The sequence below is a fragment of the Cynoglossus semilaevis genome, chromosome 12 (assembly GCF_000523025.1).
Source record: "Cynoglossus semilaevis isolate Cse_v1.0 chromosome 12, Cse_v1.0, whole genome shotgun sequence".
Classification (NCBI taxonomy): Eukaryota; Metazoa; Chordata; class Actinopteri; order Pleuronectiformes; family Cynoglossidae; genus Cynoglossus; species Cynoglossus semilaevis.
In genome coordinates, this window is record NC_024318.1 from 1,048,629 (window position 1) to 1,062,188 (window position 13,560).

The 13,560-nt window shown below is 43.6% G+C and overlaps 1 protein-coding gene and 1 long non-coding RNA gene across 4 annotated transcripts in view; one reads left to right on the plus strand and one right to left on the minus strand.

Annotated features, from left to right (window-relative positions):
- The first annotated feature begins 3,619 nt into the window (after nucleotides 1–3,619).
- LOC112487836 (uncharacterized) lies at nucleotides 3,620–3,915 on the plus strand. The gene is made up of 2 exons (XR_003051309.1): nucleotides 3,620–3,730; nucleotides 3,798–3,915. It is a non-coding gene; the product is annotated as an uncharacterized LOC112487836 (long non-coding RNA).
- Nucleotides 3,916–3,947: 32 nt separating this feature from the next.
- The window catches only part of LOC103386918 (stromal membrane-associated protein 1), a 47,660-nt gene continuing 38,047 nt past the window's right edge, over nucleotides 3,948–13,560 (minus strand). Inside the window, exons 9-11 of one of the 3 annotated variants that reach the window (XM_017037423.2) lie at nucleotides 9,056–9,245; nucleotides 5,961–6,148; nucleotides 3,948–4,749 (exon numbers count right to left, since the gene is read on the minus strand). In XM_017037423.2, coding sequence (XP_016892912.1) covers nucleotides 4,636–4,749; nucleotides 5,961–6,148; nucleotides 9,056–9,245 — 492 coding nt within the window. In that variant the 3' untranslated portion in view covers nucleotides 3,948–4,635. Of the gene's footprint in view, nucleotides 4,750–5,960; nucleotides 6,152–9,055; nucleotides 9,246–13,560 lie in introns of all 3 variants that reach the window. The other 2 variants (XM_017037421.2, XM_017037422.2) reach the window with 2 other exon arrangements.

The following is a 13,560-nucleotide window of genomic DNA, read 5'->3' on the forward strand; positions in this document are numbered from 1 at the left end:
TGAGACGTTTGTTTGTTTGTTTTCGTCCACCTTTAGCACATTCACCGTCTTCACCTGTGTCACTGTGCAATAAATACACATCAGCACCACCAGGGGAGCCTGTGGTCCCGTTTTTCACGACATTAATCCTGGTGATAGTTTTTAATCAGAGACTCTCGTTAACGCGTGGGTGAACGTTCAAACGTGTTTTTCAGCAGAGCGTTAGCGCTGGTTAGCTTCACATACAGCAGACCACTGGGCCTGGGCTCTGCTGCTGCGGACAGTTCTACAGTTCTGGGCATCACGTCTGTATTTGACCCATGTGTATCTCCTTCATTAAACCCATATTCAAAGAGGCAATAAAAGAACCACCGTGTCACTTTTTATTTATTTTCAAACTAGAACTCAAGAGTCACATGGTTTTCTCAGGTTTTGACCTTTGGTGTGAATGTGAGTGTGAATGGTTGTTTGTCTCTCAGCGTGTCCCTGTGTCCAGAGAGGACGCCACCCTTACCTGAGAACGACTCTATCTTAGCGGGGGGCTAAGCCAGGTTTAACGTTGACAGTTGGGACAGACTGAAGCACACAGGAAATAAAAAGAAGAAAAAAAATAAGACAGAATTTGATAGTACTTATTTTTACAGCCTTTATTCCAGACGACCCTCTTGTAAAAGATGAAACAAAATAAAGTTCAAACAAAATTCTCCCAAAAAAACAAAAAAAAAAACAAAATCGGTTATTTTACAATTCAAGGAGTCATCGGACGAAGACAAAACACCGAGACAGAAATTCACCTTTTTAAAGCACCACTCGTTTTTTTTCTCTGTACCAGGCACCAGAAAATGTAAACACCCTGTAAATAAACCTGGAGGACGGCAGATACTCAGAGTGTACAGGTTGTACTACAGTTACTGTGCAGCAGGGGGACCCTGTGAGTGAGGACATCATTCATCCCTGCATGTGTTTCCACCAATCAATGCTTTATTATTTAGAATAATAACAGTTATTATTAACAGTGTAAACACACTTTTATTGCCAACAGACTGACAGCCGTTAAAGGACCAGTCCAGTGTTTTCATGCAGGTCCTTTCACTCCGACATCAGCTCCTTGTCCAATACTTCCAGAATTCATATATAAGTAGAGTCGGCCGATGTCAAAGAGTCTAATTCTGAAGCCTTAAAATGAACAAATAGAAAAATTAACAACTAGAAAGACTCGGCTATGTCTGTAGAGTTCATTTTCCACTAAATGGGATCACAATCTACACAATGAACACAACGTTCAATTAAAGATGACTGACATTTTAGTGTTAGTGTCATTATCCAATAGACCAGTGTTGATGATGATTTTCTGAGCCTGTTTAGTTGAAAACAACACTCATACTCGCAGGAATTGAAGAAAGATCTTTTTCAACAGCACTGCATGTCTTTCTCTCTCTCTCATTTTATAGCCATCTGCTGCCTACTAGTGGAAGTGTAGTTGGAAACCGATGATTCAGATAGAAGTAACGCTACACTCTGATTTAAAGTAGAAAACTACAGTTTTTAGACTGAATACTTGAAGTTCCGTTTCTCAGAGAGGTATCAAACCTGTTGGCTCCAAAATCACCTGAACCGACCAGTTGGCTACGCCCACTTCTTACATATACTCCGTGGCTCTGTTAGTGCATTCTGATTGGCCGTCCAGGTTTATTAACTGAGGAGCACTTGTGCTTATCTTGTACTGCACACGTCAAAAATAGAAACCTCAACCACAGTAAAGATGGCAGACGTCACATCATCATCTTCACACACGACACCACACTGAAGGAGAAACATTCCAGACTATCCTGGAGTTTTATTTAGGCGTGAATCAACTGGATTTTCCCATCATTCCGTTGGACGTGGACTTGGTTCGGAGACCAGACCTCGACACAGTCGGGGCTTCAGAACCTGCTCTGTGATTTAAAGAGCGGAGCAGACACAGCTCTGACTCCAGAGCAGGGCTTTAATTTGCCTCGGGGAGAGCAGGGGCGAAGTGGCTCATTCACACAATGAGGAACGGTCCTTAACTGGGTCAGAGCCCAGCTTCCTGTGAACCACCCCCTCCCCGGCCCCCATTGGTTGTTAAAACGGTGCAAAACCACGCAGCGAGGCCGCTAACGAAACTCCAGAGGACTTTCAGGTCGGAGGGTTAATTACTGCAGATTCACAGGAAGGAAATAAAGTTAGTATTTTAGGGTTGATTAAAAACTAATAATAATTCAGATCGCACCGACATCAGTCTGGATCACAAACCTCAGAAGAGATTGAAGAGCTTTTTCAAAATGATCTTTTTTGTGACATAAGTTTATATGTTTTCTCAAAATGTCCAGGATACAGTTGATTCTATTGGGTCGGTCATTTTTTCCTCTAAATGTCCAGAATACAGTTGATTCTATTGGGTCGGTCATTCCCAGGGTCACGACCCAAAGACGGAGAATTGTTTTTGAGTTTCCAACATTTTTTTTTCATCCTGTCCTTTAAATAATTGTCTTCTTATGTTTCTATATCATGTAAATATTGTTAGTTGAATGAAACATAATGATTACGTTCACACTAAAATGCTAAACTAAAATCTCTCCCACTCAAATATTTACACTGAAATCAGACAAACTGCAGTTGAACCGTGGTCTAAGTTACTGTAGTATTTAAAGTCATTCATGGTAACGGTGAAGCTGCTCGGTGAGTATTCACAGTACTACAGTAATGAGTTACTGTTCAGCAGTGGAGCAGTGTGTACATTCAGTGTGTAGTTCGCACCGAAATGGCAGCAAATGGCGTTCGATTCTGCAGAATCTTGTCAAGTTTGACGTTTGTCATCATTAAACTTCTACTGCAGCCGATTCACACGTCATTTCCACCGGTTTGTCTGTCAAAAAAAAACAAGTCTAAAAGTGTGACTTGTTTGTGGCAGTAAATGTGTAAATAACATTTGATTATTTGATTAAAGTTTAACAGTTGAAGTCAACCGAACTGATCCAAAGGAACATGTGCCAAGGACAGTTATGCTAGCGCTCGGTGGCTACGCTGTTTATATGGGACGACGTCGCCTATTCCTCTAACAGACTCTGGGTCAGTGTTCACTCAGGTGTTGAGAGAAATATTTCCATGATGTTTTGAACAAAGTCGGACCCATAACCTCCAGATCATTCACACGGACATACAGTATATGTATATATATATATAAATGTACACACACACACACACACACACACACACACAGTGTCATGTAATTCATAAAAGTCAAGGAAAAACCTGTGGAGATTCAAGTTCTCCCGTATGGCTCTGAGGGATTCACTGCACATTCACGTAAATACAGTAAATACAGTAAATACAGTAAATACAGTACTGCTCACACTATTATCTGCTACAAGGCGCTGCTCAGCCTACAATGGGGAGGGGGCGCTATATGGTTGGAGGGTCAGAAAAGTGGAGGTTAGGGTTCGTATTTACACGGCAGGAAGTCGGAGAGGAGAAAATGAAACCAATCCACGAGTTTGTCAAATCTACTGCAGAACGAAGCGAAGGACGAACCGCTAACCTGTCCTCAAGTTCTTCACCGAGACCAGGGCTGAGTTCACACCAGATACAAGGCAGAGTTCAGTCAATTTTGTACTTTGTTCATTCTATACTTAACTGATTTTGTTCATTTTCTTTATAGAAGAAAGACATGACTATGTGCGTTTGCTTTCATCGTTAGCATAGCGCAACAGTAGCAAAAATGAAAGAGGTTTTTCTGAGCATGAAAATGCTAAGTGCTTTCATCGTTAGCATAGAGCAACAGTAGCAAAAATGAGGTTTTTCTGAGCATGAAAATGCTAACGCTAGGTCTGACATTAAAACTATTATTTCACTCAAACTGTGAACAGATGTTTGTGTTAAACCAGGGAATCAAATCATTTGGTCCCTGTTGAAGAAAAAAAAAAAAAACAACCAACAAACAGATGAGCAGCAAACTGGTGTCTCCAAAGTCGCTAACGGCTAACAGATAACGCAGATGCTAATAAAATCGCTGTGCGTCTGGTGTGAAGAGACCCTTTCTCGTTTTTTTTTTCTAATTTTTTCAACTGGATTTCGACGACAGGACACGACGGCAGCTGCAACTCTGGTGTTTTTTTTTTTCTGTTGCCTCGTCTTAGGTTTTTGGGAGGAGAATCGGTGCAGGAGCGACGGTCTTATTGTGTGTTTTTGTAACAGCCACTTTACGGTTAGGTTCATATTACTAACCAAGTTGTTGAATTTTGAATGAGCCCACGTCTGATTTGATTTGATGAGAGTGGGACGCTGACACTCCACCAGGTTCTTTAAATTTGGTATTTTACTCTCACTAATCACGGCACAGTCTTTGGAGCCTCAGCATATTTGGTTCAGGGGCCACACAGTCCTGGTTTAACATCAGTACTGGAGGAAAAAAAAAGTTTTTTTTTGACAGATCACAGCCCGGTGCACACATGTCCTGCATTAGAGTCACTGACTTTAAACCGTAAATGTCCAAATGTTCCACGTCCACACAGCACAAAAAGTCGGAGTAAAGTCTAAATCTACGTTAGGGTTCGCTACGCTTCACCTCGTCCTAGTAATCTGAACATAGCCTCGGCCTCTCACGTGACGTCATGTGACCTGACCCGCAGGTCATCACTTCCACAGCTGAGTACTGAGGGTCTGGCCTGAGGCTGCGGGCGGGGCCACGGGCCACCCTGACGCCGACTCTCCGCTGCTCATCGCCAGGCCAGACATCTGCTGGGTCATCTGAGAGAGAAGGGAAAAAAACAGAAACAGCCATCCTCCTGCCTTTGACTCTCACATTACTCTCCAATTTTTCAATTCTTTCTTCTTTCTTTTTTTTTAATCTTTTTTCTTTAAGTCCGTCTCTCAAAGGTTTACACCTTCCCCTGATCCCTGCCCTCTCCACCTCCTCTGCTCCTCCTGCCCGCCCTCCTCCTCCTCCTCCTCTTCCTCTCCTCTCTCTCCCTCTCATCTATTATGAATGTGCTTTGGTGCAGTGCTGCTCACTTATCTGCTCATCTGAGAGCTGTGTGTAGGTGGGAAGGTAAAAGTGTGTCTTTTAGTGTGTGCGTGGGTGAGCTACTGCCTGTATGTGTGTGTGTGTGTGTGCACATGCATGAGAGTGAGCCAGGCTCAGACCTGCAGTAGAGAAACTACTCTTTGTAAAACCAACCATCAAACTGCATTTTCCTGCAGATTATCCAGCCTTTAAAAGCTGCTACTGTATTGGTGTGTGTGTGTGTGTGTCAGCAGTCATTTACGATTTCTCATTAACCTCCCGTGTTGTCAGGATGCTGACAGCACTTGTACCTGCCGGCTCTTTTATAAGACCACCCTGTGAATATCAGTGACTCGGTTTGGTTTATGAGGAGAAAATAAAAGCCTTTATATGAAAAACCAACAGTAAACTCAGCTCAGCCCACGACGTCCTGGTGGTGTTCTGTGCACAGCCCATCGAGGGGATGTTTATTATTAGACGCTGTGATTTATTCACCCATAAAGACACAAACGCTCTAATGTAAAAGTCATATACAGAGACACTGCAGTTACTGAGCAGAAACCACAGAGAGAGAGGAGGGAAATATGAATATAATATGTTCTATAAAGTTGATCGAAATAATTAACCACATTTACTACAGTAGAAAAATCAGTTTAAATTCTTCCTAAAAATTCCCTCTTTTAGATAAAGTCCTCTTTCTTTACATCATGAGTCTGATGGGCTGAGGTTTTACACGAGAAAGGACGACTTTTTGAGACCCTGTTCTAATAACAGTGTTTCACAGGAAAAAAGAAAATTGCTGTGCAGAAAAATAAGACTCAGTCAAACACTAATAAAAAAAACTACTGCCTAAAGATGAAGTCAAGGTGGAACAAAAACCACAGGAAGAAAAGAGATTGATCGCTGTGAAAGTAATGAATTGGTTTTGAACATGTGTCGTGATGTCGTGTGTTACCTGGTTCATGCTCCACTGCTGCTGCTGCTGCTGCTGCTGCTGCACGCCGTACATGACCTGTCCCTGGTTGGTTGACATCATGCCCTGCTGCTGCTGCTGCTGAACTCCCATGTAGCTTCCATTAGGCAAAGGCATGCTGGTCATCATGGCCCCGCCGCCCACTCCTGGGACGTAGCCCATGTACATGCCTGCTGGAGGCAAACACAGACGTGCAGTAGGAAATATAGGAATAAATAAATATATGAGAGTTTGTCTGACTAGATCAGCAACGCAACAAAGTTTAACAAAATTCTGTATAATCTTAGTCGGAAAACTCAGTGTAGAGTTTCATGGTGTGAGCTGACGTCAGGCTAACACCAAAACCTCTGCAGGAAGGCCACTTTAAACACGACAAATGTAGCAGAACGCTCCAGTGGACAAATCCCCAAAATTAGCCCAGACGCAGCTAAAGGTTAACAAAAAAAAAAAGGTTGGCTAAAAGATACAAAGTAAAGCCAGCTCAGGAAAATGTAAACGACAGACGGGCAAAATTTAGCCATTAGGAAAAAAATAAAAATGTAACAAAAGCTGAAAAATAATCACTGTGGATTTTAAATGGTACAAAGTCCAAACAAGTATGCAGATATTTTTACAAATAATAATATTTATCTTTTATTCCACATTGAAACACCAACACTTATTTGGATGACAAAAAAAAAAAACTCTTCAGAAAACCATCAGTTCTGATCCTGCTGCTCATCATGAGCTGCTGTTTCTACCTTTTTGCTCTTTTTTACTTTTTTATTAGCGTCTTTGTTGATGTTCAAAGGTCTCAGTTGAACAAACAGCATTAAACTAAAGAGAGAGTAAAAAAAAAAGAAGAAAGAAATAGGTCGTGGCAGCTCTGGGGAAAACTGAACATTAATCCTGATTTGTTTTAATGTAGTGAAAAAGAAAGTGAACTCATAAAAAGAAAAGGAAGAAAAAAAATATTGAGGGTGTCATACTTTCACACAGCCCTTTGAAACAAACACACATAAATAAGTGTAAGTACCTTCAGCAGTAACTACAGTTAATGTTCCTCTGTGCAGAACACACTTTGTAGTCGCTGGTTTATGAATAAGATGAATTTTTAAAAAGTTCTCGGGGATTTCAAACGCAGCGATTCACGGCAGAGCGTGTAGCGCCGACGTTCACAGCTTCACCTCATTTGTACGAACACGGTTCACCCGTTTGTTCGTTTAAAGAATTGCTTTTGTAGCAGAAGGCGGGCGTAAAAACCTGGATGGAACGCTGGGGAAGCTGGGTAAGAAAAGTCCATGGAGATAAACGGCGGTCAGTCCGACTCCACATCCGTCCTGTTTATACAATATGTCTATGAAGTTTAGTGGACAGAGACATCGTTAAGGCCTGGATTTTCAAAATAAGACACGTTTTATACTTTATCCTGTTTGGATTCCAAAATAAGACAAGTTTTATACTTTATCCTGTTTGGATTATAGTTCGATCCGAAAGATTCAAAAGAAAATATATGAAAACAACTTTTGCGCCCGTTACCAAATGATCGATAATCGACGGCTGAAAACTGTTTTGTTTTGTATTTTTTTAATCTCATTAACCTTCATTATTAATTTATTTTGGATTTCAGTCGTGACTAGCGCGTACGTGTGTTTGAAAAGTTCAGTTCAGGTCGGACAAACACAGATTGATTATTCATAAGAAATGTGTTGTTGAAGGTGTAGAAGCGGCGTCGTCCGTGTCTGAAGCAGGTTGTTTTCTACACACTGGGTGGAAGTGAGTGATTTCGGGGGCATTAGCCTGAAGAGGTGCCGTTAGCTTTGATCTCCATCCAGCATTTATTGACATTCAGGACGCGAGGAACGTTCCCTTGATCCTGATTTCCTCTCCTAATCCTCGGCACACATCTTTGTTAGCATTTCAGAAACACCGGGATCTGCACACGTGCAGGTTGGTCCAACATGTGGCTGCAATAACACAGTGCTTTCATACCCACTCTGTGAACAGGCTCAGGCTGATGTACTGCATGCAGAAGCAGCCGCCTACACACACACACACACGAACACCCCAGTGTTCACTCATAATAACTGTGAAATGAGTGTGAATCCACAGACACGTCTCTATTTTTTGTGGCCGCTGTGGAACTCTCCGGTAAATGCACGGTGGAGTGGACCGGCACGCTGACCTTTCATCTGCCTCCATTTTTATAATGCATCATCTTCCCCCTCACTCTGTGTGTGTGTGTCTGGGTAAAATGTGAAGGTGTGTGTTAATGCACGCTGCGTTGTCCCTGAGGTAAAACCCACTCGTCTCTGCACCTCTGAGACTGGATGACATTAAAATGATTCCATTTAATTGCGTGTCGGGTTCATAAAACATCGGGTGATTTGGTTGTTTTTTCTTCATATTTTTTCTTCTTACTCTTTGACAGTATCCAGGTATCGTCACTGTGTCCTGACTGTGGCTGCAGCAGAGGTGACTGATCCCTGACTGGTATGGGTGTTAGCAGGCTAGCTTAGCCTAAGCTGAGTGACTCTGAGCTGGTTACAGATTCACTGTAATAACTCGTAATTAATCATAATAAGGGATGTTCAATATTAACTTTTTTCTAATATCCAACATGCTGATATTGTCTAAACATCTAATTTCAGATTCCGATGTCAACCGATACCGATACACAGTTTATATGCAACTGTTTTCCCTCCAAATCTGCAGTAAACATCGGAGGACACCACAAGTGATTGCGGTCGCGTTATCGGGTTTTCATTCTGTCGGACTATAACTATGCTAATATCGGGCCGACATTATTGGACATCTCTAATTATGACTATTCAGCAGAAATCAGTATTGACTAAATATAAGAATAATGTTTTCTGTATTTTGCCGGAACAGAATTTAGTCTGTGTTTTTGTGACTAATCTCAAAGATGGAATTATTAAAATGGAAAAAATTGAATAGAAATCCACATTTTTATGCAATGCTAGGACACAACAGCCTTAGAAAATAGAAACATAGACCACACATCAGAGAAAGGTACAGAGAGTAAAGGCAGGAAATTCAGTTGATGAAAACATGGCCAGTACACACAGGTGTGTTACCTGGTCCTGCAGCAGGCTGGTGTTGCTGTGGCTGAGAACCCACTGAGCTGCTGGCATACAGAGACAGGATGGAGTCCTTGGATAAAAGCTTCTTCTTCTCCTCCACCTTTGTGGTGGCAGTGGTGGAGGTAGAGGAGGAGGAGGTGGAGGAGAAGGAGGAGGAGGTGGCAGGAACCGTCTGTGGCTGTGACTGCCAGGGAAGAAAAACAAGAAAATGTGTTAAAAGACGTTCACGGGTTTGGCTCCGTGTCAGTAACAGTACCCAGGACTTTTCCCTGCCGACCGACTGTCCGACCGACCGTCGGTCTGCCCGTCGTCGCACGCTCTCCTCTGAGCGCTCACACCTACTGACGTGCTAACGTTGACAGTTATTCTGTGATTTGGCTCAAAGTTTGGAGAAAAACTGAAAAATGGACAGGAAGCCTAAGAATATACTGCATTTAGTCAGGAAATCAGGTGGGAAAAAATGACAAGACTGGAGAGGGAGGAAGAGGAGGAGGGAGGAAGAGGAGGGAGGAAGAGGAGGGAGGAAGAAGAAAAAGTCTGGGGTGAAAGTCCAGAGAAGAGAACGTAGATGAAGGAGCGTCACGGTGAGACAGATGACGTTAGTTAGGCCGACTGGTAGAAAAGCACACACACATACAGGTTTTAGTGTGTTATGAGGATCTCACAAAGACATAATTCAGTCCTCGACCCTGAACATGAACCACAACAAACACGGGTCTGATCCTACAGTAGTACACGTGACGTGATGAGTACTGAATACTTCGTCAGTACTCTGTCCTCAGAAGAACACACACACACACACACACAAGCAATTGCACTTTTCACCACACACACAGAAAAAAAAACTCTGAATGCAACACACACACACACACAGACACACACAGACACAGTGAAGTCTTTGTCAGTGCTGCTCCACTCTGTTTCTCTCCACTGACTCGGTTTGAAAGGAGGAGGAGGCACAAAAACTGTGGCAGGAATGGAGGGATGAGGAGAAAGAGGAGGAAAACCCCAGCAGGGAGACTGGGAGGAAGAGGGGAGGAGGTGAGGAGGAAGAGTTAACGAAGGAGGAGGAAACAGGGAGGAGTGAAGGAGTGAAGGGCCTTTAGAACCACGGAGGTGAAGGAGGGAGGACAGAAAGACAAGGACAAGCTGAGAAGAAAGAGGGAAGAAGCAAAGGAGTAAACACACACACACACACACACACACACACACTCCATGGTTATCCAACAGAGCCTGGACTCCCCTCTGACAGGCCATCTGTGGCTGGAAAACCATCTCTCTTTACAGTGTGTGTCTGTGTGTGTGTGTGTGTGTCACTATTATAATTTACCCAAAAACTAAATAAGTCACTGCGTTTGTTCCAGTGAAACAACTGGAAAACACAGACCTTCATCAACGTCGTCTCTGACAGTCGACTGAGTTCCTTCACCTCTCTCCCCTCTCTCCCCCCTCTCTCCTCTCCCCCCCCCCCCTCTCTCCTCTGACCCGGAGCATCTTCTTCAGCTCCATTGACTCTGGTATCACCCCCCCCACACACACACACACACACACACACTTGACTTTACGCCACGACTGTCGATTTTAACCCTTCAACAAAGAACAAATCAATCAATTAAAATAATATAATTATAATAATATAATAATAAAATCTGAGCAGCAGGGTTTGTTTGTTTGTTTGTTTTCATGAAGACATTTGATCAAACTGTTCATTTTGGAATGGTTTCTGTGAATTAATTTCAGGTAAACAACATAAACTGAGGGACAAACAAATTAAATCCACTTCACACGTTTGTGTGAAGTGGATTTAATTTGAAACGTCATGAACGTTCAACACCAACAGACCCACAGTGACCCCCCCCCCGTGGACCCACCCTCCAGGAGTGTGAGGGGAGGTGAGGTGAAGGATTCCTCCAGTTTTTGATCAGATGGATTTTCTGGCTGCAGACGTTGTCATTGAAAACTCATCTTCACGTCTTCTGGTCTCCGTTTTCTCTCAGGTGAAAATGCGAGGCGTCGCTGCCACTTAAGGACTTTGGAATTGGCTGCGATTCCACAGGCTGATGGTGCCGGTTTTTCAAGAAGTGAAGAGAACGATTTCCATCCAAAAAAGCTTCATCAGTGCTCTTCAAATGTCATCACGAACTGTTGGTGGCGCCGCCGTTTGTGTAGTAGTGTTCGAAGTTCCACGGTTGTCACAGTTTCACATTCAGCGACTGCATTAGTGTCAGTTCAACTGCAGCTGACGCCCAAAACTGAACCAAAGCCTGGAAAATCCCCAGGATTAGCGTAAAATCTGAATTAGGAATCTGACAGAAACAGAAACAGAAACGTCCAGGTTCACACAGACTCCAGTCGTTCCACATCTGTACTCCACTGTGACATATTCCTTTTCCTGACTTCTTGTTAGGCCTAATCTCGCACGTTGCACCATTAATGATCCCTAACAGCCCCCCCTCCTCCTCCTGCCCCCCTCCCTCACTACCCCGTACACTGCTCATTTATGTACGAGTAATTAGAAATGATGTTCATTAACAAAATCCTAATTGCTTTATTTTTGTTTCTCCTAATCCTGCTGCCGAGCCCCTGAAGGGTGACGGACTGTTTTTCTCCACTCATTTATGAACGCGTCCCCGTGTTTGGACCACAGCAGCCCTGCACACAGCCTGCAGGTACAGTTCTACAAAGAGAAATGATGTGAGACTTTTTTTTTCTTTGCTTTGATTTGACCAGGAGCTGCCACTGACTGTGAGCTCTGCAGCACAGCAGCTGCTCCGTGGGGCGGAGGCTGATGAAGCCCTGGCTTTGTGATGGGTTTGTGCTCGGACTTCTGCAGCATTAACAGATGAACCCACAATCTGGCTGCAACAATACAGATTAGCACCTGAGCCGGGCACTGCAGTATATAGTATATATATATACAGCACAATACTGCATTGTGTCAGGCTCAGTGGAACTGTGTCAGTGCCAAAAGTACTGAGGCAGAACATCCAACTGAACGGGATTCGTACGATTTTTTCATTTTCGTACACACTCCTAACATCTTGATCTGCACATAATTGTTGAGTTGGAAACCAAAAATAATAATAACCTCCAAGAAAATGGTTCCCAAAGTGTGGGGCAGGGGTCGCTGAGGGGGCGTACAGCTATTGGAAAGTTAGAATGTTTCCCTGTTGTTGTTCTTCTTTCTGCAGTAGAGACATTTATTACCTTTGTTCAGGGGTCTCAACCTACGGCTCCCAGACCACATGCAGCTCTTTGACTTTCTGCAATGGACCAAATGTGTCCTCGATGTGCTTCAAAGATCATGGCTTATATCGATGATATGTCAGAGGTAGTTAGGTGATCGCTACAGTAATGAAGGTTCAACAAAAAAAACAAGGAGGAGGAGTTAATGTTTAGACCTGGGTCACAGAACAACGGTTGCGGCTGTGCTGCTGACACAGATGCCGTTTCTTTCCCTCAAATCATTGCGACATCAGTGACTCATTATTTCCAGTTTTCCGCCGTTTTTTGCAGAGAAACACAAACAAGAGGCTGAGCTGCGGAAACTGCAATGAGGAACTGGAGTGTCTTCTTCACAGAAGTGACGGTGGTGAACGCCCAGAAGAGTTTATAATCAATCTCAGTTACAACGTCCCACGGTGTAATTTATACAAAATGCAGGAAGGAGACACTGGCTGATACTCAAATGAATAATGACACAGGAAGTGCGGCTGCGCTGCGGCGCACCTGTTTGATAAATACCCCCACACTGGCTCACGGGGCGACACACACTCTCACAGATGTGTGAATGGAGCGGCTTTGGAAACAGGAGAGGGAAAAACTGTGGTGATGATTCAGTGGAGGCTGGAGTACTCTCTCTCTCTCTCTCTCTCTCTGTCTCCCTCCCTCTCTCTCCCTCTGAGGGATGCTGGGACCTCATGCTTCACAATCTTGTTTCCGTGGCCTCAGCTTCAACCTCCTGAAATTGTTTATTCCTCTCCTGGCCTGTTCTTCAACCACTCATCCATTTTTATACCTATCTGTTTCCACACTCCCTAATGTCTTTATTCACCCCCCCTCACCTCTCCCTCGCCCTCCCCCGTTCCCTCCCTCACCTCTCTCCCATCCATCCATTATTCAACCCTTATTTGAAGGTCACAAAGGAAGACGGGAGTCAATATGATTAGCTTGGATAAGACGCGGAGGACACCGTGGACAGGTCATGGGTTCAGAGCTGGGACAGTCCTTCAGTTCTTCAGCTGTTTTTTTTTTTTCAGCTTTTCTTTGTAGCTGGAATAAATGATCACCACCGTCCCCGGGGTTTAACCGTCCGATAGAGTTTGTGTCCAAAAAACAAACCTTAACATGTTAAGACGGTGGTGACCAAAGTGGGGGGAGGAGACCCCCCCCCCCAGCACGAAGCTAACTTGTATGCATGCACTTGTCTTCTAATGTGGGTAAAAACATATCATGTTTACATGTAGTCTTAGATGTGGATTCTGACAGTTTCTAACCAA